Source organism: Giraffa tippelskirchi, chromosome 6, assembly GCF_054371585.1.
Source record: "Giraffa tippelskirchi isolate mGirTip1 chromosome 6, T2T-mGirTip1v1.2.pri, whole genome shotgun sequence".
Classification (NCBI taxonomy): Eukaryota; Metazoa; Chordata; class Mammalia; order Artiodactyla; family Giraffidae; genus Giraffa; species Giraffa tippelskirchi.
Window position 1 is genome coordinate 132531753 of NC_137280.1, and position 25571 is coordinate 132557323.

Genomic DNA, 25571 nt, shown 5'->3' on the forward strand with positions numbered 1-25571 from the left:
TGTAGTTTCTGAAAATTATCCTCATATCTGAGAAATAGAAACTGTGGATTAAATTGGCAATAATTTTTTTTTTTGTAGAAAATTTGACTTTATTTTATTCTCTTTATTTAAATAGTTATCAAGGAGAAAGCAAAGGGGCCAGATATAGGGGGACAAAATAGAGCAGAGAAATATTCAGCAGGCATACTTGGACTTGCCTTTAGAATTAGCTTAATTTTTAGGAAATAGACGTACTTGTTGACATCCCTGCTCTTCCTCTCTCTTATCTAACTGTTGACTTTTTTTTCTGGTTAACTTTTTGATGAATTTCACTACTTGTAAAGTGGAATATTGATAGCACCTACTATATCAATGAGAGTTTTAGCAGAAAGCAAGGTAAACTTGGCTGGAATTTGAAGATAATGAAGGAATCATTCAGAGAAGTGTAGGCAGGGTTAAGGGAACACATAAGAGATGTTAAAGAATTCATTCAGCTAGGGGATTAGCAATAGCATAAAACTTTTGCCCTGCCTTCCACTGGCCAGTCAATTCATAAAGGGATGGGTGGGGGCCTAGGGAACACAGCAGAACAGAGAAGGGAAGAAAAAGGATTGAGGGAGGGCTGTGTTGCAAACAGGAAAAGAACCTAGCTTGCAAAGTTGTGAAATGAAACAGTGGCTATAGTACAGTGTCTGTGATACAACACCAGGTCAATAAAGAGGAGCTTTGCCTTTTTTTTTTTTCCCCTTAAATTAACCTAGGTCTATTGAGAAAGAGGATGAGATTTTTCTGATCTTTCAAAATATATCATATATTAGTATTACTGGAAACAGAACAAAAGTAGAGGTTAGTTGAAAAGTTTCATGAAGGAAGAAATAACAGAGGAGGTTGGAAAAAGAAAATTGTAATTCAGATGAGTTTATGCTTATGCAGTACTTAAAGAGTATGTGATTAAAAGGTAACAGATCTAGGGGAAAAGGTACACTGTAAACTTAGTATACAGATTTGTTGATGAAGAAAATGGTAGAGATTCTTTGTGGTGGTGAATGGGAGCAGAGAGGAATTTTTTTAGCCATGTTAGGAGGTGGATTCTATAAAACTATAAAATAATATAGGTCAGGTTTAAATTAATCATTTCTCTCTAATCTTTTTTACATTCCCATATCACCATACCTTGAAATGACTGACTTTTTTTTTTTCTTTTAGATTTTCTTTGTTCTTATAAGGAGAAAGGCAGGATTTATACAATGCTATATGGAGGGAGCTCAACACTTTCTTTGGATGCTTGAGTATTTGCAGATTTTTTCCTTTTTTAGTAAAATACTGTGTATTTATATTAATCTTAAAACCTGGTGAATAGTCCTAGGGTCTCATTTTACTTGAGAGGCAAGAGAATGGAGGAAGGAAAAAAATAACCTGTCAGGTAGATGAAGTAATTAACCACTTGATAAATCCGGGTTTCTTTTTCTTACAAAGGTACCTCCCCCTGCAGGATATCATGTGTATGGAGTGTCTTTCCCGGAAGCTAAAGGAAGCAGTCACCCTATATCTGAGAGTTGTGAGGGTTGTAGATCTCTGTGCAGGGCGATGGTGGGAATACATGCCAAGTGGTAAGTAAATTTAGCCTGTAATGTACAGTGGAGCCCCACTGGAAACTAATAATAGTGTTCCCATCAAAAGTTACTTGTTGCTTTGGTATAGTCTAATACTTTTAGAAGGTCTAAATTGGAATTTTCTCAAATTATGCATTGGCCTTGCACATGAAGAACTCAAAAAAGTTAGTAGCCTAACCATAACAAATGGACCTCAGGTAAAGAGACCACTGGAAAAAGTCAATGACTTTAGTTAAGCAGAGCACACCTAAAAGGAAAGAATTAATATTAAGTGCTAATCAGTCTTCTTTTCAGTTAACAGCGGTCCTTTAATTACTCTACTTTAATGCTGTTTAGCAATTTTGAATGTCTTTTTAAACTACCTTTCATCAACAATATTCATATCCTGACATTTTGAAAATGTGATGAAGCCGTAGTGCTGGGCAAAGTGGAGTGGTGGGGAGCTTACTAGAAGTGAAGGGCTGAGAAGATTATTGTCTTGCTCTGTTCTGTTATGAGGAGCAGAACAGACTGCCTCTGAATACTGAGATGTTGTACAGTTTGGGTTGCTACATAGCCTTTTAAGAGTTCATCAGTCAACTGATAACTTTGTCACTTGATCAGAGTTATCACTGTATCTTTTTTTGAAGAACATTGCAAAGACTTGAGGCTAGAACCTAGCTTGGTGTGATGTTTGTCTTCAGATACTTTAAAGAAGCTGTTGTAAATGATATTGCAGAGATAGAGAAAAGAAAAAATTAGGGGCAATGTGAAAAGGACTGTTATTTGTTTTATTAGATTTGCTTTAACAGAGGTTAGGCCAGTAAGAATTGTGGAGATGGGGTTAATGCACTAAAGAGACAGGATAGCAGAGTGCCTGTGTGTTGCAATCTTACAATGAAAATCTCTGCCTCTTACCAAACTAGAGAAGAATGTGTTTTTACATTGCTGGCTTCTTTTAGACTGTGATAAATACCTGTGAGCCCAAGGCTTCCCATCAGTGTAACAAATGTAAAAAAGTGAAATCAAAAGTCTCTAGCCTAGAATAAGATCTCACTAACCCTGCTTTGCTAGTGCGACTGGTTCTAGTCTCTGGAGTTTATACCCTGATACTCTATATAATAATGCTAAATAAGGTTTTTATATAGCATTTTATGGTTTATCTATGTGATATCCTTGGACTCTCCCACCATCTCTGTAAAGGTGGAGCTTGGTACCCATTCTTGGGTGGGAGGCAATGTGTAATATACAACAAAAGAGGATGGCCATTGGCAAAGGTAATGTTCATTTTTTACATTTTTAAATGGGGTGATAAACTTTTTCATTGGGTTGTGAGAGTAGATATGTGAAATGATTAACACATTGAATGGCTTAGTCAGTAGAGATGCTATACAGAACAATAATGAGGACTGTTGTTATAATTAGAGAGACCAGGTAATCTCCAAGGTCCCTTCTTACTCTTCATTATTTGTGAATTTGGAGTTTACACAGCATCTTGGCTAGCCCTGTACAACTAGAACAACTTCTGAAAACTGTAGTAAGACTTAATGGTTTGGAACTTTTATTCTTGAAAATTATTTTCTTTATCTATTATTAGTGAATAAACAGTTGCCTTACTGATGGCCTCCATTAAAAACAAAAATTGAGATACTTATCTCTTTACTTACCAAGCACTAGCAGCTCGTACTATGGAAGTATTTCTCTCTTCCCATCTGGATTCCCGCTATGGAGCACAACTGGCCTTCGAGATAAATAGTTTTCTGTCAGCTCAGCGTGCTCATAGGTTGGATCGCTTATGTTGTCTTAGCTGACTTGCGTCTGTCTTGTTCAAAAGAATGAATTGTCTAAACTATCCTGGGAATGATGTTAAACACAGGATAGAGTAATTGTTGTGACATAGGTACCTAAGAGAACCCAGTTTGAGATGGGATTTCGGTTAGAACTGTGAGCTTCCTGAAAATGGAGATCCTATCTTACTTACTTTTTTGGTTGTGTGCTCTAATGAGCATAAAGGTTTTATGGACCAGAAAGTACCTTTGGGGAAGGAGAGCGGTGACCAGATAGGTTGTCCTTCCTCACCACCAGGTCCAAGTCATCTGGGTTGAAAGTATGGTGTTCCTAGTTGAAGATGTCTGTTCCTTAAAAGCAGCAACAACAACAACAAAATAATGAAAAGCCTCAACTGTGAAGTATCAACTCAGAATGAGTGTTATTTCTAATATATTTCCTCTGTTCCTAAGGAAAATATTTTCTGTTTAACCATTTGTTCAGCTGTAATGTTAGCCTTATGAAAATTTAAAAAGGAAATCTTTTTGTTGTTGTTAACATTTGATAAACATTACAAGTGGCGATAAACTTGGCTCTAAATACTTGTGAACTTCTTAGGCTTCACAGATTCCAGTTTTCTGACACTACTAAAGAAGATGCCAGATGTTGAACAGCTATATGGCCTTCACCCTCGATACCTTGAGAGGCGAAGGGTACGGGGCCATGAGGCTTTTAGCATTCCAGGAGTTCTGGAAGCTTTGCAGGCATGCCCAAACTTAGTGGTGAGTGCACTTGGTTGAACATTTGACATCAACTGATTAATGAAGCACTAAATTAAAAGAATGATAGAACATGTTCATGCAAATTTCATTCATAACGAACTTTTAAGTTCCACTGCATACTTAGGATCTTATGATATAGAAATGGAAGCTTTGGATGCTAAATAAAAGCCTTTCTTATGCTTGCTTTGGCATTATTTTGTAGGGTGTGGAAACTTCTCACTTGGAATTAGTAGAATCCATTTGGACATACATGCCACATGTTCATATTTTGGGGAAATTTCGTAACCGTAATGGAGCATTTCCAATTCCTCCTGAAAATAAACTGAAAATTCCTATAGGAGCCAAAATTCAAACTTTACATTTAGTTGGTGAGTACATGTTTCTTGGGTTACTTGTGATTCCTTTAAATGCCGTATAGCTGAATATTAATGGAAAGGGAATAATGAGGATTTTAGAAATAGCTTTGCTGATTGCTGATGGCAACCGAGAAGGGTAGGTTGGGGTGGGAGGTGGGAGGGAGGTTCAAGAGGGAGGGGATGTATGTGTACCTGTGGCTGATTCATGTTGATGTGTGGCAGAAACACAATATTGTAAAGCAGTTATCCTCCAATTAAAAACGTTAATTTTTAATTAAGTATATATATTTTTTAAGTACATATATGAAAAAGAAATGCTTGTGAGACTTGCATAAAAATTTAGATTTCCCACTAAAGAGGCTTTGGGGTCAGGGGCTTGGTGGGTAGGTGAGAAAACTACTATTTCGAAATCAGTCTATTTTCATTTTAATAGACAGTTTGAGTAATTTGGAAAGTTGTTGGGCTTTTTGTGTTTTTGATTTTTGAATGAGCTGGAATCTTGCCCCTGTTTTCTGATACTCACCTTTTGCTCCTAAGTTCTACCCTTTAGAGGAGTGTTCAGAGAATAGTTCTCCAGTACAACTTACTGTGATGATGGAAATGTCCTATATTTGTACTATCACATATGGTACCCACTGTGGGCAGTGAAACAGAAGAACTGAATTTTTAAATTTTATTGTAGTTTATCAGATAGCCACATGTAGCTAGTGGCTACTTTATTATCCTCTTCAGTTCTAGAACATAACAGAATAAAAAAATCTTAGGTAAAACTCTTAAGTTTACTTGTATCTTCTCCAAGCAGAAAACTCCCCCATTTCTTCAACCCAGAGCTTCTGGAAAACTCTGCCACTTCTCTTTTACCCTGAGAAATGAGGAGGGAGTGGCCTTTTTCAAAGACACCTTATTTGCAGTGATCACAGTGTGCATTCTCCATCTAAATATTCTCTGAAATTGTATCCCAATAGTTTCAAACCTAAGCAAATGACAAGGACAGATATTTTCTCAAGCTTAATTTGTCGTCTTTGGCGTAGATTGCTGAAAGGAATTTCAGGGTGGTGGGGAGGACTCATGTCTGACCTTTAATACTGATTAAGTGTTTTATTTAACTTGTGCATATTAAGTATCTGCCGTGTTCCAAGCATTCTTCCAGATATTGGGGATGGTCCTAAAGAACTGGATATTTCTGAAACTGGGAAGGGAGAGCAGCAGGAACAATAAGGAGTAGGTCTTAAATACTATTTAGATATGCAAATATGGGAGACATGCAAAGCACTCTAGCAGTCCTTCCTTTATAAGGTGAAGGATTGGTCTGATGAAAGACTTGGATATCTAGTTTGAATTTGGATTTTTAGATAATAAAGGAATTCTATAGTATCTGAAGTTTATAATATAAGCTCTCTAAAGTCAGAGACTGTGGTTTTATATCTTTATATTTTCCATGATGCCTGTCACAGTTCATTGCAAATATAAATAAGTACTTGGTAAATTTTGTTGAAATGCATTAATTCATTTGATTAATTCAACAGTTTAACACTGTGATGGTGATACAAACGTGTATAGTAAATTAATGAACATGCTGGGGAAGACAGGTAATTGTGTCCTTTGTTTATAGAATGGATTTGGGATAAAATGTGGATTGGGCATAGAATATAACTGTCTTGTCTGGGTCTGTCTCACCCTTGCTGCCCTTGGATTTCCTAATCAGAACTACCACCATGATGGTAGATGCTAAATATACCTTTGTGAGTTTTGCATCTTGAGTCTCAATCTGTACCTTACTTCTGCTTTTCTTCCTTTGGACTAATTCCTAGTGAGTACAATGTTTACGCATAGTGCAAAGCTAAAGCTAGCTATGCTTTTTTGGGTGGACCAGGTTAAGGAGTAATACTTACGGTAGAATGTGCAGAATTTAGCTTTCAAAGAACCACTGATTTAAGTACTCCCAATTTTGCTTTCTCTAGTTGCTGTTGCTAGCAGGGCTTCTACTGACTCAAGGTTAAAAATTATATTAAACTGATTTTGCCAGCTGTTGCTTTCTAAATGTCATCACTCTAGATCCTTGAATTTCTTTCTGGGAATTTGTCACTTCTTTGCTGTTCCCTAATCTACAGTGTTTAGACTTTTGGGAAAGCTCCTCAAACTGCTTCCTTCCTTAAGAATTTTCAAGTTACCCATGTTCTCTCTTCTTCCATATCTCTTGACTTACCCTCGTACTGTACATCCCCTTTCTTCCAGAAATGGTCCTCTGCAAGTATGATTCCTGGTAATTCTAGAAGAGTTACAGAGTTAAGAGAAAAGCTTGTGTGTATAAAATGTTGAAATACTTTTTAAATCCCATCTTTCCATTTGCCTTTTCTAAAGAAATTACAAAGTAGTCTGTTTATTGTTTGTTTAAATTGTTCTTTGCAAGCCTGTTTTGTATAAGCTTATCTTCATAGGAGCTAACTAGGTAATTTGTTGTGATGACAATATCCAGGAAGGATATATTATCAACCTGAAAAATAGACTGTTGAACCTGTACACAGCAAACAGTGTCTTTTAGTGGTTTTCTTGTTTTTTTTCTTTTTTTGTGTATATGCTTTAGGGGTGAATGTTCCTGAAATTCCTTGTATCCCAATGTTGAGGCACCTTTACATGAAGTGGGTAAGACTCACTAAACCCCAGCCGTTCAAAGATTTTCTTTGCATCAGTTTACGAACTTTTGTCATGAGGAACTGTGCAGGTAAGGGTCTATGGTTGTAGTGGAAATATACATATACCATTCTAAAAATATCCTAAAGCAAACTGCATAGATACAGTTGTAAGTGAAATTATATTATGCTGTTACTGTTTATATTTGTAACTTACCTTATGTAAGTAAATGTACTTTTTTTGTTTTAAAGACAGTAGACATGATTTGCCTTTGACCCTTCGCAGACAAAGTGTCAGAATGTCTCTACCTATTTCTTATGGGCACTTTGTATATAGGTTTGTTTTAATAAATTTTTGTATACTTTCTTTGTCTCTGGTCTCTTGATCTTTTTGCATGTAAATAGTTGTCTGACTTAATCTACCTTAAAGCATACAACTGCTTTTACAATACTACATTTTTTGTTCCAAAACCTTCAGTACTCCTGCTGTCCTAGTGTGTCAAGTGGGAACTGTTCTGCTTCAGAGTGCATAACAACCAGAGCTGTTCTTGATACCTTATTTCAGAGTCCTTTCCAAAGTACCCCTTTTATTGTCAGGCCTGCCTACTCACTGTTCCCAAACAGCCATACCGGCTCTCACCTGAGTGTCTTTTCTTATTCTTGTTTTCTAGTCCTGAGGTTTAACACTTCCTTCCTCCTCTTGTATACATCTTTTATGCAAGTTTTGCCTCATCGACTTAACTTCCTTCTCTTTTTTATGTAGTACATCAGATTTGATTTTTGTTCTTGATATGTTCTGCCTTTTTATCTTTTTATAATTATTCATGTTTTATGTCCATGTCAGTCGCAAACTCTTTGGATAGGATCCCATCTTGTGATCTTCCATAACACCTAGTATAATACTGGTCACATAGAGAGATGTTTAGGACATTGAGCTATTTATTTTAATGAAGGATCAAATCTTCAACTTGCCTTTTACCCCTCAGTTATTTTCAGCTCAAAACTATTGAGACTTCAGGGAATTAAAAACACATTAAATCTCCAGTGTTACTGAAAAATCCTTGTGCTGAATCAGTATGTGGTTGACTTACTAATAGTTTTGTTTCCAATGATAAATTGTAGAGAGCTAGCCACTTGGCTATCATTTTCATACATAGAATTTATAAGTTATTCATTTCAGTTGCTGATTTGAAAAATCATCTTGGCAGTTTACATTGTTCCATTGAAATTGTTTTTCTTCAGGACCCACAAACTCCTTGAAATATGTCCCTTTAGTAACAGGCCTAGCCTCTGCCCGCAACTTGGAACATTTAGAAATGGTTCGAGTTCCTTTCCTTGGAGGTCTTATTCAGCATGTAGTTGAAGACAGTTGGAGATCAGGTATTCATTTTCCTTTAGTTACTAAATATTTTAAAAATCAGTTAAAAAATTTATTAAGCTTTTATTTAGCTTTTCTACAGAGTCTTTATAAAAGAAATGCTTGTTAGTAATTTTACTTTCTGTCTGGTGTATTTGAGGAAGAATAAGTAACTGTGAGTGTGGCTAGTATTCATTTCCTTTTTATGCAGTGTTAAACCTTCTCAAAATAGTAACATGATAAGTCATGTTTTCTAGCTTGTTAATACTTATCAGTTAGTTAATAATTCATAGTATATTTGAAATCTTTCTGAGAAATGTTAACAGAAATATCCTAGTGGCTTTTGCTGAGAAGAGATATTTTTTGACTTAGACAAATTAGGTCTACAAAAGAACTCAGGCATTAGAAATGTTAACCTAACATTTGTCTGATACTTTATAGTATATAAAATGTTTTAAAGTTTATTAATTGGATACTCGATCCACCCATACCCATCAGATGATGGCTTTTAAAAGAAAAAAAGTTTTTCCTGCCTAGCACCCATAGTTATATTTTAAAAGATCACGTGTAGTAGAATGTGCTCTGTGTTAACTATCTCCTCATTGCAACAAAAAGACCAAGAAGTTTAGCTATATAGATAATTAATAGTTGGGAACAGAAAATGTAACTTTGAATGTCCAAAATATAAATGGAAAATCATCGAATACCATTGGTAACAAATAGATGTTATCATTAATACTGTTAAAATGAGTAAGCAGTGCATTTTTAACATTTTGCCAGTTAATCAAGTCTGGTGAAAGTATAGTTCATTACATTGTGTGAAGGGAATGGAGACTCCCTCAAAATCAACAGAGTAATTTTTACTCCATGTCTATAGCTAACAAAATTAAAATCAGAAATTAAAAGAAGACCACAGTGGAATCGTTCATTAGAATACCTAGAAAGAGGTGCCAAAAGCCAAGAATTTGCATGAATGGCCTGAAAGAGCAACAGAGACTTTTCTTCCCTATTAAGTGTTTAAGAACAACTCTATTACTTAAGGAGCCAGAATATCTCACACAATAGTTAATTACAGAAAAATCATAGATCCAAATATAAAAAATAAACTTTTTAAAAGAAAAGTTTAGAGAATGTCTTCTTTAACATTGTTGGGCAGAGATTTGTGCATCAAAAAGCATTTACCATGAAAAAAAATTGGTAAACTGTGCTAAATTAAAATAAAGACTTTTTGTTGTTGTTCATCAAAAGGCATAAGTGAGAGCTCAAGTGAAAACATCAAGCTACAGAGTGGGAGAAGCTATTTGCAGTATAGCTATCAGACAAATATTTAGAATACAAAGTAATGCTTGGCTTCAACAATACGTGATCCGTGAACTTCCAGATGTTCGAGCTGGTTTTAGAAAAGGCAGAGGAACCAGAGATCAAATTGCCAACATCCACTTGATCATCAAAAAAGCAAGAGAGTTCCAGAAAAACATCTATTCCTGCTTTATTGACTATGCCAAAGCCTTTGACTGTGTGGATCACAATAAACTGTGGAAAATTCTGAAAGAGATGGGAATACCACACCATCTGACCTGCCTCTTGAGAAATCTATATGCAGGTCAGAAAGCAACAGTTAGAACTGGACATGGAACAACAGATTGGTTCCAGATAGGAAAAGGAGTACGTCAAGGCTGTATATTGTCACCCTGCTTATTTAACTTATATGCCGAGTACATCATGAGAAACTCTGGGCTGAATGAAGCACAAACTGGAATTGCTGGGAGAAATATCAATAACCTCAGATATGCAGATGACACCACCCTTAGAGCAGAAAGTAAAGAAGAACTAAAGAGCCTCTTGATGAAAGTGAAAGAGAAGAATGAAAAAGTTGGCTTAAAGCTCAACATCCAGAAAACTAAGATCATGGCATCCGGCTGTATCACTTCATGGCAAATAGATGGGGAAACAGTGGCTGACTTTATTTTTTTTGGCTCCAGAATCACTGCAGATGGTGACTGCAGCCATGAAATTAAAAGACGCTTGCTCCATGGAAGAAAAGTTATGACCAACCTAGACAGCATATTAAAAAGCAGAGACATTACTTTGCCAACAAAAGTCTGTCTAGTCAAGGCTATGGTTTTTCCAGTAGTCGTGTATGGATGACTATAAAGAATGCTGAGCGCTGAAGAATTGATGCTTTTGAGTTGTGGTGTTGGAGAAGACTCATGAGAGTCCCTTGGACTGCAAGGAGATCCAACCAGTCCATCCTAAAGGAGAGCAGTCCCGAGTGTTCATTGGAAGGATGTTGAAGCTGAAACTCCCAATACTTTGGCCACCTGATGCGAAGAGCTGACTCATTTGAAAAGACCTTGATGCTGGGAAAGATTGAAGGCAGGAGGAGAAGGGGACGACAGAGGATGAGATGGTTGTATGGCATCACTGACTCAATGAACATGAGTTTGAGTAAACTCCAGGAGTTGGTGATGGACAGGGAGTCCTGGCGTGCTACAGTCCACAGGGTCGCAAAGAGTTGGACACGACTGAGCAACTGAACTGAACTGAAAGAATTTAAAATACATAAATTCTAATTTATGTATTTAGAATACAAAAAGAACTATTACTAGTGAGGAAAAGTCAGAAACAATAGGAAAAATAGGAAAACATTTTGAATAGGAAAGATGTTATGAAAGAGGATATCTGAATGGCCAGTAAACATGAAAATATGGTAAATTTCACTGATCATAGAGAAATGAAAATTAAAACCACAATGTCATATACAAGCACTAAAATGATTACACCTAAACAGTTATCACTGAAAGTATATATAAATGCTTTACTGAAAGTGCTATGGCCAAATGGGATGATTATTGGTTTTGTTCCTTTTTTCCTTTAACTAGGTGGTTTTCGAAATTTGCACACTATTGTTTTGGGAGCTTGTAAAAATGCACTTGAAGTAGATCTTGGTTACCTCATCATCACTGCTGCCCGTAGGTATGTTTTCTCTTCACATTGGGTCAGAGTTATATTTTTTTCTGTTTTATAAAAATTGGCAGAACATGTATATGAAGTTTGATCATGCCTTTTTCAGACTTAAAATACAGAGAAGTTGTTTAAATAGCAGTAAGTTATCATTTAGGGGAAGTCTTCTATACAACTGATGACCAACTGAGCTGCACTCCAGAGCCAGCAAGTGTTAAAATGGGGATGATCTCAGCAGAGAAAAGCAGTCAGTTACCTGGAAGTGCCTGAGATTTCCAACAGAAGTCAGTACTGATACTTGCTCAGGAGCCATTGTTTCTTCCTCTTAGTTTTCTGAATTGTTTTAGTTGGTGATAATTGCTACTTAGATATCACTGTTTTAAGTCAGCTTTTTCAGCATCCTGACCTTAAACACTTTAAAAATTTTAACCTATCTTCACATCACTTTATGCCACATACACTATTTCTGCATATCAAGTCTACCTCTGCTTTTACTTGTATAATATTTAAATTGAATTTTAAAAAACGAAACTCTTCCTTTCCATCATAGAATATGAAGAGTATAAATAAAACTAATTAAGTGAATAGATATTGTTACGTACTATAGGACTATACTCTGTTAAAAACGGGACTTAATATTAACCTCTAAAAGGTATTAAAGAAATACCAGATTCTTGCCTTGACTTAATCAGGTTTAGGAAAGTACCAAAAAGGATATAAGATTATTATAATTCATTCTTACTGTGACTTTAGTGCACACATGAAATGTGCCCACACTTTTATAAAATGCTGTTTTAAAGGAAGCAGCTCTGATATTTTTTCGTGGAGGAGGCAGCGTTTTTGCATTTGACACTTCAGTACGATAAACTTTTTTCAGAGCCTTACATTAGGAAGAACCTTTTATTCTGATGGCTTTCATTTTATTCCTTTATGTGTCTCTTGTTCATAGGTTACATGAAGTTCGGATCCAGCCTTCCCTAACCAAAGATGGCGTCTTTTCCGCCCTAAAGATGGCAGAGTTGGAATTCCCCCAGTTTGAAACCCTTCATCTGGGATATGTAGATGAGTTTTTGCTGCAGAGTAAGAATTAGCTCATTTACTCCCCTAAAATTATTGTTGGGAACTTACTTGACAAAGTGAACTCTAAATTTGGCTGTGCCATTATTTTCTTAGACATAAAAATACTTAAAATCTCAGGTGCTCTCACTTCTTGAAAAATTTGAAGTGCCAGTGATGTTTTTTTTTTCTATATTGCCTCTGATTTTAGCATATTACAGAAAATGAAGTGATTGTCTACCCAAAAAAAGATCCTTACCTATATTTGATATTGTCTCCACTTTGCTCCCCAAGTTTCTTTCCCATTCTGCTTCATTGTTTTCACAGAATGCCATCCTTGCTTCTATTTGCTGAATTTGATCTATCACACTTCTTGAAGCTTTTGATGGTCCTCTCAGATGAGGTCCCAGCCCCTACCCTGCTCTTCATTTCCATAATAAGCCTGCTGGGGGTTCTGGATTTTCTGATAGTGTAGCATATTTTGGTCTGCTGCTGCTGCTGCTAAGTCGCTTCAGTCGTGTCCGACTCTGTGCAACCCCATAGACAGCAGCCCACCAGGCTCCGCCGTCCCTGGGATTCTCCAGGCAAGAATACTGGAGTGGGTTGCTATTTCCTTCTCCAGTGCATGAAAGAGAAAAGTGAAAGTGAAGTTGCTCAGTCATGTCCGACTCTTAGCGACCCCGTGAACTGTGGCCCACCAGGCTCCTCTGTCCATGGGATTTTCCAGGCAAGAGTACTGGAGTGGGGTGCCATTGCCTTCTCCGATATTTTGGTCAGTATTCATTTAATGATAACGGCTGTTGGAAGGCTTGTTCACAGCATTTTCTGTAATGTATTTAAAATTGGGAACTCAATCCTTTGGGTTTGAATGCATGTCAGTTCACTATTCAAACTTTTCCCCACATGACAGTAGTCAGATGTGCAAGAACATTTACACCATCAGCATGTTTTTATTTTTGCAAGAATTAGTTTCTTACTCATGTAATTTATAACAAGTCTTTCTTAAACTCTCAGTGTCATACCAGGTGGCATTTTTTCTTTGGATCTAATTTGTATTGTAAAAGGACATAAGAAGGCTTTGTTGTTTTTGTTGTTCAGTCGCTCAGTCGTGGCCAACTCTTTGCAACCCCATGGAGTGCAGCATGCTAGGCTCCTCTGTCCTCCACTGTCTGCTGGAGTTTGGTCAAATTCATGTCCTGGAGTTTTGCTCAAATTCATTGAGTGAGTGATGCTGTCTAACCATCTGATCCTCTGCTGCCCCCTTCTTCTTTTGCCTTCAGTCTTTCCCAGCATCAGAGTCTTTTCCAATGAGTCGACTCTTTGCATCAGGTGGCCAAAATAATTAGAGCTTTAGCATCAGTCCTTCCAATTAATATTCAGAGTTGATTTTCTTTAGGATTGACTGGTTTGACCTCTTTGTAGTCCAAGGGACTCTCAAGAGTCTTCTCCTGCACCACAGTTCCAAAGCATCAGTTCTTCAGCACTCAGCCTTCTTTATGGTCCACTCTCATGTCTGTACATGACTACTGGAAAAACCATAGTTTTGACTGTATGGACCTTTGTTGGCAAAGTGATGTCTCTACTTTTGAATACACTGTCTAGGTTTGTCATTGCTTTTCTTCCAAGGAGCAAGGATATTTTAATTTCAGTGCTGCAGTCACCGTCCACAGTGATTTTGGAGCCCAAGAAAATAAAATCTGTCACTGCTTCCACTTTTTTCCCTTCTATTGGCCATGAAATGATGGGACTAGATGCCATGGTCTTAGTTTTTTTAACATTTGAGTTTCAAGTCAACTTTTTCACTCTCTTTAACCCATATTAAGAGGCTCTTAAGTTCCTCTTTACCTTTTTACCATTAGAGTGGTATCATCTGCATATCTGAGGTTATTTCTCTCAGCAACCTTGATTTCTTAAGACAGTCCAGATCAAACAATATGACTTGTTTTTCCTTGTCAGTGAAGTTGCTAACATTCTCTGTTTCTACAGTGTCTGTATAGTAACTTAAAATTATTAGCTTTAGCTTAGTTTTATTAAGCTAATAATTTTGTTACTATATAGTAACTGAAAATATATTATATATATTACTATATAGTAACTTAAAATTTTAAGTTAATAGTAATAGTTAAAATTGGTAATTGGTGTTTTTTCTGCAGTCTTGTTTTTTGTTCTTCCTAAAAGCTAAAAACTTGATGGAATTTGTGTATTCATGATGACTGTATTTTAGGTCCACTGAGAATTGTCTTTATAACCAGCTGTTTCTCAGTAGTGTTTGTTTCCCCTCAACACACATTTTCATTTGAAAACACTTTACCTTTTGACTACCATTATCTTATGTTTTGCAACATAGCTTATTTCATAGTCGTCTTTATGCTTAATAATCTCCTAGTTATCTTTTCATAAGTCATTCTTCATATTTGCTATAGTTGACCCATTTCTCCTATATATGTACTTTCCTCTGTTACTCCAAAGATAAGTCTGGGATTCTCTGTATGAGAATAGGTAGCAGGTGCCTCTAACAAACATGGAGAGATTACAGGTCACTGCTTATACTCTGTCACTTAATCTCTTGCCTCTCAGCCATTTAGATTTTGAAACATACTTCCAGGAAGTTGGGGTGGCTCCTGGTAAAACTTGCATCACTTCTTTGTTCCAGAGATTCTGGCAAAATATAGAAATATCACCTTTGTCCCCCATACATTTATGGTAAAAGTGTCAGTGCCAGGTTGGGGAAATGGATGTGCTGAAAAGTAGATGCTGTGTACTAGGAATGTAAGAAAAGTGATCCAAGGATGAATACTTGGAAAGGGGTTCTTTGTTTACGTGGATTCATGATTTCAGAACTTTGTAGGAAGGTAATAGGGGTGTAAAACTCATTCAGATTCAGGAGAAGTATAGAGTAGTCTTTAGTGTTGGGACTTTGGAAAGAAGGAGTGAGATGGAATTTTATTAATCATGGGACCTGGGGCAAATCATTTCTTGGTTTCAAATTAGCCAATAAAAAAGTAGAAAACAGTCTTATATCCATTTGACAAGTGAGAAAACATGAACTTTTATAATCTCTTACACTTAGAAAGCATTCAGTAGGGCTTCCCTGGTGGCTCAGTGGTGAAGAGCCAATGCAGAGGATGCAGGTTCGATCCCTGGTCCAGGAAGATCCTACATGCCTCTGAGCAGCTAAGTCTGTGTGCCACAACTACTGAGCCAGCACTCTGGAGCCCTCGAGCCACAACTGCTGGAGCCCAAGTGCCCTAGAGCCTGTGCTCTATGGGAAGCCACTGCGATAGAAGCCCGTGCACCATAACAAAGAGTAGTCCCCACTCAGAGTAGCTCAAAGCACCGTAACAAAGAGTAGCTCACCCCAACTAGAGAAAGCCTGTGTGAGCAAGAAGACCCAGTGCAGCCATAAATTAAATAAATAAATCTCAAAAAAAAAAAAAGAAAACATTCAGTAAATGGTAGCTTTTACTTCTAGATGACCTCTGGACTGAAGGAAAAAGAAACAATCTTAAGTCCTAGGTAATGTAATCAGGGTTCTGAAGAAGTGACAATCATGAGACCCTAAAAATAGGAATAGATCTCAAAGCAATGAATGTAAGACATGGATTTATCATGCTAGGCTGCAGCAGTAATGCTGGAAACACCCACTTGGGATCAGTTCAAGGTGAACCTGATCATATGGGAGAAGGCAAATTATAGTTCACAGGGCAAGAACAAAGTTTTTACCAGGAGACTAAAGATATTTCTCAGCAAAATTATGAAGAATTGGTTAAGGTGAAATGTCCAAGAATGCCAGTAAATACAAAAAACAGGGGCCCTAGGAGCAAGACCATGAATTATATGGAAAGAGAAATTTAAAGAGTTGGGAGTAAATCCCAGTAATGGGCAGGACAGCTTCACCAGAGCAACAGTGTTTTCTTTGTAGTTTGTGTCAGTTTTGATTGCAGGGATTGTGAGAGACATTTATTGGGTTCCTATATCCCCAGTATTATGCTGGACATTGAAAATGTAACTGTAAACTAACTAGACAGAGTCTAGTTTTCCTTCAGATTGCTCATAGTAAAGTGGACCATCCTATAGAGTGGCAGGTGGCAGGAATAATAATAGGAAGCAAGGGACACAGTGTGATATCCAGTGGCGTAATCTAGACTGGCGGATCATTTTTTACTAAACCCAGCCCCTACTCTGTGACAAGACAGTAGACCCTAAAGCCCAAGGACAGAGAGAATGGATGTGTCTGTTTGAGTTAAAAGTCCACTCTCTAATGTATAAATATTTACTAACCAATACCATAGTTCCAAAAATGGATCCAAATTCTCAAAGTTCACTCTTCTCTACACATGGCTACACCTGACTTGAAAATCATTATCCTCATAGAGTGAAAGAGTTACATTTTAAATAATTAATTAATTAATTTGGCTGTGTCGGGTCTAAATTGTTGTTCATTGCGTCATGTGAGATCTTTCAGTGCATCACACAGACCCTGCAGTTGTGGTGTGTGAGTTTAGTTGCTCCATGGCATGTAGGATCTTACTTTCCCAACCAGGGATCAAAACCACATCCCTTGCATTGGAGGGTGGATTCTTTACCACTGGGCCACCAGGGAAGTCCCAGAGAGTTACATTTTTAAGATTTTATTTTTCTTTTTAAAAGCTAATAAAACTTCACCATAAATGTAAACTGGTACAATGTATCCATCAGTTTTGCTTTAAGACTTCACATTCTTTTTTCCTTTTCTAGACAGTTGAAAATAATCTGCTAGCTGTCCCTTAACTTTTAACATAAATTTTTATTTTGCAAAATAAAGGCTACCGTTTGTACAGAATACCTAACCTAAGATGGTATCTGAACCTGACGATGGACAGATGAAGCAGGACGATCATAGAGAGTAATCATACTGGATGTTAAAGAGTTGACAACTTAAGTTGTCAAGATTCCATGACACTTAAGAATCTTTTTTGTTTTTTAAATCTGTTTCTAGGCAGAATGGCTAATGCAGATCTGGTGAAGTATGGTTTGGCTGATGTGGTGGAAAATCCTGGTATTATCACTGATATAGGGATGAAGGCAGTCAATGAAGTTTTCTCCTGTATCAAATATCTGGCAATTTATAATTGCCCCCATCTACATAATCCATACAATTGGATCTCAGGTACTATATCTTAAATACAGCTGTATTTTATTTATGTCAAAATAATACATATCTTTGTTTTCTGTATGGCATTAATTAACATTCCTCATGTAAAATGTAGATTTTTATATGGATTGTTCGTAGAAGCTCTGGGAGCCTTTGATAACTGAGTTGGAAATACTTTCAACGCCTCTTTGAACTCCTGAGATTCTCTGCCTAGAAATTTGCGCTGTCGAGATTACAGATTCAGTCGCGCTCACTGTTACCTGTTTTTCTTTGGGCCGGGCATGTAAAATTAAGCTTAGGAATTGTTGCCTGGGATATTATGGTTGTTTTCTCTGTGTTACCTTAAAATGGCATATCATCTGAACAAAGTAGGTATGTATTTTCAAAACTTGAATTAGGTGACATACTAAACATGTAGTGACATTTTCTATTACCTTAAAATTTTAGGCTACTTCAGATGATATCGCCCTGTCTGATCCCTTGGGTATAGCAGTGTGACTTTTGCACTTGGTATTTTTCCTTATGAGAGGAGTTTTATTCCCCCCACTAAGGGAGTAATGCTATTTATTTTTTTCAAGGCACTTCTTAAATATGTAAATTCACAAGCCTTTGATAAAGTCAGAGCTAGAGACTTTTCATTTTGACATCCTCATACCAAACCAGGCCCTCTCACTGACAGCTGCAAACCACCACTGACAGCTGTCTGAGCCACCACACAGGGATACTACAGCTCCACACAAAACCCACCTCCAGACCTGTTGTAGGGCTCCTGAGTCTCTGCTGAGATCACTCATTAGAATGGCCATGTCTCACCCATGAGAAGAGAAGTTCTACCCCTTGCCCAGCTGCACCGGGAAGCTGTTGGAAAGTACAAACTTTAGGTTGTAGCCGGCAAGATCACTTTTAAAAAATAACATTTACTGGGTTTTTGGTTTGTTTGTTTTCTTAAATACAGAAGAGTATAAAGAAGAAAATAAAAAATGGCCTATAATCCCATCACTCAGAACTCCTGTTAACACTTAAAAACTAAAAGTAATACATGCACTTGATAAACAGTATCAAACAGTACAGAAAGGTACAAAATGAAAGTCCTCCTCTTCTCAAAGGTAACCACCATCAATGGTTTCTTGTATATTCTTCTGGACAGGTTATTTTGTGCATTTGCAGCCTATACATGTATAGCATTTAAAAATGATTTATGTATACAAAAGGACCTTACTATGTATATACATTGTCCTGTAACTTGTATTTTGCACTGAGAATATTTTGGAGAGCTCTCCATATTAGCAAGTTTATTCAGTTCTTCATTCTTTTAGTAGCTGTGTAATGTTTTATTAAAGGAATACACCAACATTTCTTTTAACTAGTGTCCTATTGTTAAATCGGCATGTAGGTTTTAAGTGAATCACATTTAAACAAAGACAGACTTACTTTCAAGTTAAAGATTTCCAAGCCATCTGCTTCTCATGAAATTGGGTAAGAAGACATCATAGTTTAGAGTCATTAAGTGTTAGAGATCATGAAATAAGATAAAATTTACACAAAGAAAATGGGTTTGAAAGTCTTTGTGAACTATGGCAAAATTCATGAGCAATGGAGAAAGTGTTAATTACATATTTTCTCTGGCCATGTCATTTCTTCAACAGACCACTCAAGGTGGACTCGATTGGTTGATATCAACTTAGTGCGTTGCCATGCTTTGAAGCTGGACTCCTTCGGCCAGTTTATTGAATTGTTGCCCAGCCTGGAGTTTATTTCACTGGACCAGATGTTTCGTGAACCACCCAAAGTAAGTCACATTTGAGAGTTTTTTACTCAAGAGAACAAAACAACCTAAGTAATTTTTTCCCTAATGATATGCCTTTACAAATGATATAATTTGACTTTTCACTGCCAGCCTCAGTGAAGGAAGGCATAAAGGTTATAATAATGGATGGCCACATGTTCTTGTGAGTGAGTACTAAGGGGTTTCCAGATAAAGGAAAAAGTAAGTGGAAAGCTGTCTCCATCAGGTTTAATAAGTTAAGGTAAGAGCAAAGGTGGAAATTTGAGCTAAAGCAAAAATTATTACTTGCTAGAGCAGTTAGTTGAAAGATTAGATCTCTAATTAGCAACCCAAAATGTAAGTAAGGATTAAGAACTTATTTTGGATGTTTTCTTTTGCTGCTACTTTTTCTATTCAGTTGCATATCTGGGGAAATTTGAAGTTGCCTAGTTGTACAAAATGTTATTTTAAAACTTCTTACTGTATATAGAAACTTAACTTATTGTAATGGAAACTTAATGTTTCAACGAATTAGGTTCTTTCTTGTCAATTCTTAGTGGTTATACTCTCACTGTTGAAGCAGTGCCATATAGAAGGGAAAGCTCAGGGTTTGAGGATAAATTATTGGGTTTTAAGTCTCAGCTGTACCACATACTGGTCATGCACTGTTGGGCAGATCCCTTCCCATTGTGCATGTCATCATCTGTAAATCAAGACTAATAACTTTGTCTTGCTTGAGGTGTTGTGGGCTTTAAATGAGGTTTTTTATGAATAGGTGAAAGTATTTCATAAAGCACTGTATAAGTATTCTATGTAAAGATGAAATGAAGGAATATTAAAACTGCAGTGTTTTATTCTAACCCAAATTAATAAGCATGTGGTTTCGTCTTGCTTCAGGGCTGTGCTCGGGTTGGTCTGAGTGCAGGCACAGGAATTGGGGTTTCCTCGGCCCTTGTTAGCAATCAGAACTCCAACAATGACAATGATAATAATGCCCAGAATAATGCCAACATCCACGACAACAATCACCATCACCCAGATGACTCAGATGAGGAGAATGACTTCCGGCAAGACTTGCAGCCAGGAGAGCAGCAGTTTGCAGCCGACGGTAACCCAGATCTTTTGTGAGCTCCGGATAGAGATGATTTTTACTTTGGGCCATGTTTCTCTGACTCTCTTCTGTTTACTTCGCCCCCATTTCAGTTTGTCACTTTACGCATTGGGGAACCTTGCTAACAAAGCAACTGATGGAGTGGATGGAGTTTGCCTGTCTGCTTGCTTGTTTCAAAGTTGTCTTTGTGATGCCTCTTGTCCATAGAATCTGTTGGAGGTGCTTACAGAAAGGGAAGGACTTAGATGCCATGAGAATTAGGGTGCAGTGAGCCTTAGAAGCCTGGCTTAATGGAGATTTAGTTGTCAGGATGTGGGTGAAGAAGAATCTTTCAGTATCTTGCTAAACAATATATATTCTCTCTCACCATTGAACTTGAATGTGGAGATCATTTTTGGATGTACCAAGAACTGGAAAAATGAATACCAGACATGTGCTAGACATGGTGTTAGAAACCTTTCACATACCTCTCACCATTAAGTCTTCAAAACCACCCAGAAAATTAAGCACATGAGCTAATAAGGACCTATGGGATTCCACTTAATGTAACTATCCATCCAATTCTTTGATCCTGACTGAACTCCTCCTGCTCTCTGCCACCCCATGTGTTATTAGGCTTCATCTGCCCATATTGATGAGTGAGAATGGAGTGAAATTGTTTCCTTACAGATGTTCCAGTTTCTCAGTTGACACTTAAGAACTGGAAAAGGAATCTCTTCTAGCCACTTTTTTGGTTGTTGCCCCTTCACTTACTCTCTTGGGCAGAGTAATTAATGCAAATAGGGTGCCCTGGTGTATTCATTACTTTCATAATGAAAGTGTTCTGGGTATAGAGTCTAATTTCCTTTAGGATCACTCTGTATATGCAGGTCCTGACCTAAGAATCATTTGTAGGCGTTGTCTTCACTTCCCTACCCTACATGTTCTCTCTATAGAGAGCTCTCCATTTTGGCCCTTGGCAAAGTCACCAGTAGCTCTTTTACAAAGGCTAGTGATCTTTTCTCCACTTGTATCTTCTCTGACATCTCAGCTCAGCTGCATTTGTTACTGTTGTCCACTTCTATCTTCCTGAGGTATTTGCTTCTCTTGGCCTTTCTGAAACCATTTTCCTGATTTTTCCTCCTATCACTGGACATGCCTCCTCAGGTTCCTTCACTTGCACCACCTCCTCTCCTTCACTCTTGTCCTTGCTCTCCCTTTTTCTTTCTATAAACTTACCCAGTCTCATGGCTTCAGTACCAACTATATACTATTGAATTCTAAACCTTTATTTTCAGCTTTGATATTTGTTTTTTAAAGTAATTGCACTTATAACCAACTTCATACTTCTCATTTCCACAGGAGTACTTTTAGGCATTTCAAACTTATGGCTAAATCTTTCCTCCTAAAACACAAAAACAAAAGTGGAGAGCCAGCAAGTGCTAGAGGTTAAGGAGTGGAGTGTGGAGTCAGCTGTTATTTCTTTGCCGCCTTCTCCTTGCATGCCATCACAAGGATCTGGACTTCAGAGAACACCGACCATCTGTAGGAAACTGGTGCAGCACTTGAAGTGCAGCACTCCCCAAATCCTAAGAACCCAGCTGTGTTTGGAGTTGATGTACTAGAGAGAGTCTAGACTCCACTAGAAAGTTACATGGCCATTGGCTTCTTGGTATAGAATGGGGGATGCCTCTCTGCCTCTGGCGGGAGTGGGAGGGGCCTGTACGCAGCCAGCTAGCTCTCCTTTGGTATTCGCTCAATCCTTTGTTCTGTGAGAGGGCCAGGTTAGCGACTTTCCCGGGAGACTTATTTTTTTTCCTCTCTGGCTATCCCACAGTTTGGGTCGCTATCTCACATTAGCTTGCTCAGATTGTCCTCAGGGCATCCTGGCCCAGTCCTTACCCTAAGCATGCAGCCTGCACCTCCCTGACTGGCCCCCGCTCACTGGTGGCGGACACGAGCGTCTGGGCTACTTCTCCACTGGGAGTTGCGGTTAGGTGCATATTCTGTGGGTTGTTTTTTTCCTCCCAGTTACGTTGCCCTCTGAGATTCCAAAACTGCCCACAGACCCGCTGGTGAGAGGGTTTCCTGCTGTTTGGAAACTTCTCCTTCACAACGACTCTCTCCCCAGGACGGGTCTCCATCCATAACTCTTTTGACTCTCTTTTTGTCTTGTATATTTTGTCCTATCTCCTTTCGAAGAGAATGGACTGCCTTTCTGGGTGCCTGGTGTCCTCCACCAGCGTTCAGAAGTTGTTTTGTGGAAGTTGCTCAGCATTCAAATGATCTTTTGATGATTTTGTTGGGGAGAAAGTGGTCTCCCCATCCTATTCCTCCGCCATCTTGCCTGTCTTCCCCAAGACATTATCCTTTCTTTGCTTTACACCACCACCTACCTGCTCTCTCCAACATGGAGTCTTCAGTAAGTTCTGTTGACTGTCTCTAAAACATCTCCCCAGTCTATCTACATTCTTCTTCCTCATTGTACCAGACCTTTTTTACCTAAATGTTTTAATAGCTTTTACAGTAAAATTAGTTCTTAGAGCAGCCAGGGCAATTTTTAAAAAACAAATACCAGACAGTGTTACTCCCTTTTGTAAAACTTTCCGACAGCTCCCCTCTGCCTTAGAATAAATCTAGCTTCTTGATTCGAGCCATGAAGTGCTACATAATCTGGCTTGTTCTCACCTTGTACTACTCCCCACCTCACACACTGTGCTTGAATGTGCCAAACTGGCACCAACTGTTGTACTAACTGCTGCCTCTTCATAGAATGTCCTCCCTTCCATCTTTGCATGGCTGGCTTCTTCTCGATATGTAGGTCTTAGCTTAAATATTAATCTCAGAGCTGTCTTTCCTTACCACCTTAATCTTCTTTTTTTTCAGTTGAGGTATAATTTACATTATTTGTACATATTGCAAAATAATCACGATAAGTTTAGTAAACATCGATCACCATACATAGTTACAGTGGTTTACTGTAATGAGAAATTTTAAGATCTTCTCTCAGTAATTTTCAAATATGCAATAGAGTATTAATAAATATAGTCTGCATGCTGTACTTTACATTTCCATGACTTATTGAACCTTTTGATCACCTTCCCACTTTAAGTGCCAATAATTCATTCTCTTATATCACCCTCTTTTCATTTTATTACATAAGATATTCTTTTCTGATGTTTTTATTGTTGACTAAAAAATAATTTTACTAAAAATTTTTTTCTTCCCCAACTAAACTCCATGAGATTAGAGATATTGAATATAACCACTGTCTCAGCACCTAGGCACAGTAACACATTGTAGTAGGCTCTAAATAAATATTCAGTGAATGAATGCAATTGAAGTTTAAAATAACTTCGGGGTATTTTTAGTATTTCCATAGGTTATTGTGGCAACCTAAAAAGCAATTGTTGAACAGCTTTGAAATCCTTACCACATAGATATAAGAATGTAGTTCTGTCCTAGTGGTTTCTTCTGCCTATAAGAGGCAGTTTTAAGCTTTTCACAGTCTGGGACCCAGAATACCTTTTTAACTTCCTTTCCTCTTTCATACCCTTACCGCAACTCAAACTTATTCTTTTTATCACTGACCTACTTACTCTTCTGGAAAATGTTATATGCTTCCTGGTATATATGAAATATCACTCCATCTCAGTGAAACCTTCCCTGTCCAACAGGAGACTTAACAACTGCTTTTTTTGTCCATGTTCCCTTTACTTGGACCGTTCTAGCGCTTAATGAGTATGTGCTGTGCTGTGCTTAGTCGCTCTGTCCTGTCCAACTCTTTGCAGCTCCATGGACTGCAGCCCACCAGCCTCCTCAGTCCATGGGATTCTCCAGGCAAGAATACTGGAGTAGGTTGCCTTGCCTTGACCTTATTTTATATGTCTTGACATTTCTGCTAGAAGGTGTGTGTTCTGAGAGCAGGGACTATAAATTTTCCACCTACTCATCGTGCATGTTTTGTAGCAGGCTTTGGAAATGGACTTCATTTCAAATCCCCTTAAATTGCTAACCCTTCTAAGCTTCAGTTTCCTCAACTGCAAAAATGAGACTAGTAATAATACCCTCATAAGATTGCTATAAGAAATAACTAACGTATATGAGGGCATTTAACACAGAGCCAGACATAGTATATGTACACATTAATTACTAGCTGCTATTCATAATCGCTCTTGAGAATTGAATGAAAGAAGCAAATTGATTGACGTTTATCATGTAATATTTCTTGATAAGGTCAGTCCTTTTTTTTTGGCCCTAAATGAAGTGTAGGTATTGAGGGCTAGAATTGGGCAAGAGTTTGGGATGGGAGGCTAAACATGAGAGGGAATGTGCTGTTGTGTATTTTCAAAACCAAAGCAAACCCCAGTGTCCCTCTGAAATCTCAGACCTCGCTGCTGTGTATATTCCAGTAGCATTTATCTGAATAGTATGTTTCTGGCATACTCATATTTTACCTTGTTTCTTTGTTGACTGTATGAATTTTTCTCATCTCCTTGAATAGATTCTTTAGTTCTTTCAGGAACAGTATCTTGTTTTCTTCTGTGTTGGCTTCTTCATTTCATTCAAATGGTTGGTGGATTTGATAGCAGTAGTGTTGTATACCCATAGGTGTTGAGTGGTGCACAGGGTGGACACAGCCTCCTGCCATCTGGATCCTGGCCATTCTATAAACGGAAAGGACACTACTGGTATTGTCCTGATTCAAACTGAGAGCAGGCACCCTAGCTTAGGCGTCAGGAGTAAGAGAGTACTGGGCTGAGTGCTTTGAATACGGACTTGAGGGATTTGAATTTAATCTTTTAAAATCTTGAAGCTTATCAGTCTGAAATTATTCAATGTGCTTATCATTTGGAAAAATATAAAAATTCCCATTCACTGATAGGCTATTCACTAATAGCCTTGGAAGACTTAGATGCAGATTAAACATTTGAATGATGCTAAAATGTTAAAAATGTACTTCCTGTGTTTAATAATCCTTGCTACACATGAGCTGAGAATATGACCATATTCTCTAGAGAGCAGGAAAAGAAACAATTTGAGCTTTCCTGCTCAATGCATCCTGGTTCAGCTGGCAGATACAAGACTAACTGCTTACA

General features: G+C 37.7%; 1 protein-coding gene across 40 annotated transcripts in view; it reads left to right on the forward strand.

Moving 5' to 3' along the window:
• The window catches only part of FBXO38 (F-box protein 38), a 53130-nt gene that overhangs the window by 10736 nt on the left and 16823 nt on the right, over window positions 1-25571 (forward strand). For 37 of the 40 annotated variants that reach the window (XM_081495672.1, XM_081495677.1, XM_081495683.1 and 34 more), the window contains 10 exons: window positions 1456-1589; window positions 3957-4120; window positions 4323-4488; window positions 7061-7198; window positions 8349-8486; window positions 11346-11439; window positions 12377-12507; window positions 17462-17632; window positions 19264-19406; window positions 20280-20490. In XM_081495672.1, the coding sequence (XP_081351798.1) occupies window positions 1456-1589; window positions 3957-4120; window positions 4323-4488; window positions 7061-7198; window positions 8349-8486; window positions 11346-11439; window positions 12377-12507; window positions 17462-17632; window positions 19264-19406; window positions 20280-20490 (1490 nt within the window). The remainder of the gene's footprint in view (window positions 1-1455; window positions 1590-3956; window positions 4121-4322; window positions 4489-7060; window positions 7199-8348; window positions 8487-11345; window positions 11440-12376; window positions 12508-17461; window positions 17633-19263; window positions 19407-20279; window positions 20491-25571) is intronic. The other 3 variants (XM_081495696.1, XM_081495695.1, XM_081495706.1) reach the window with 1 other exon arrangement.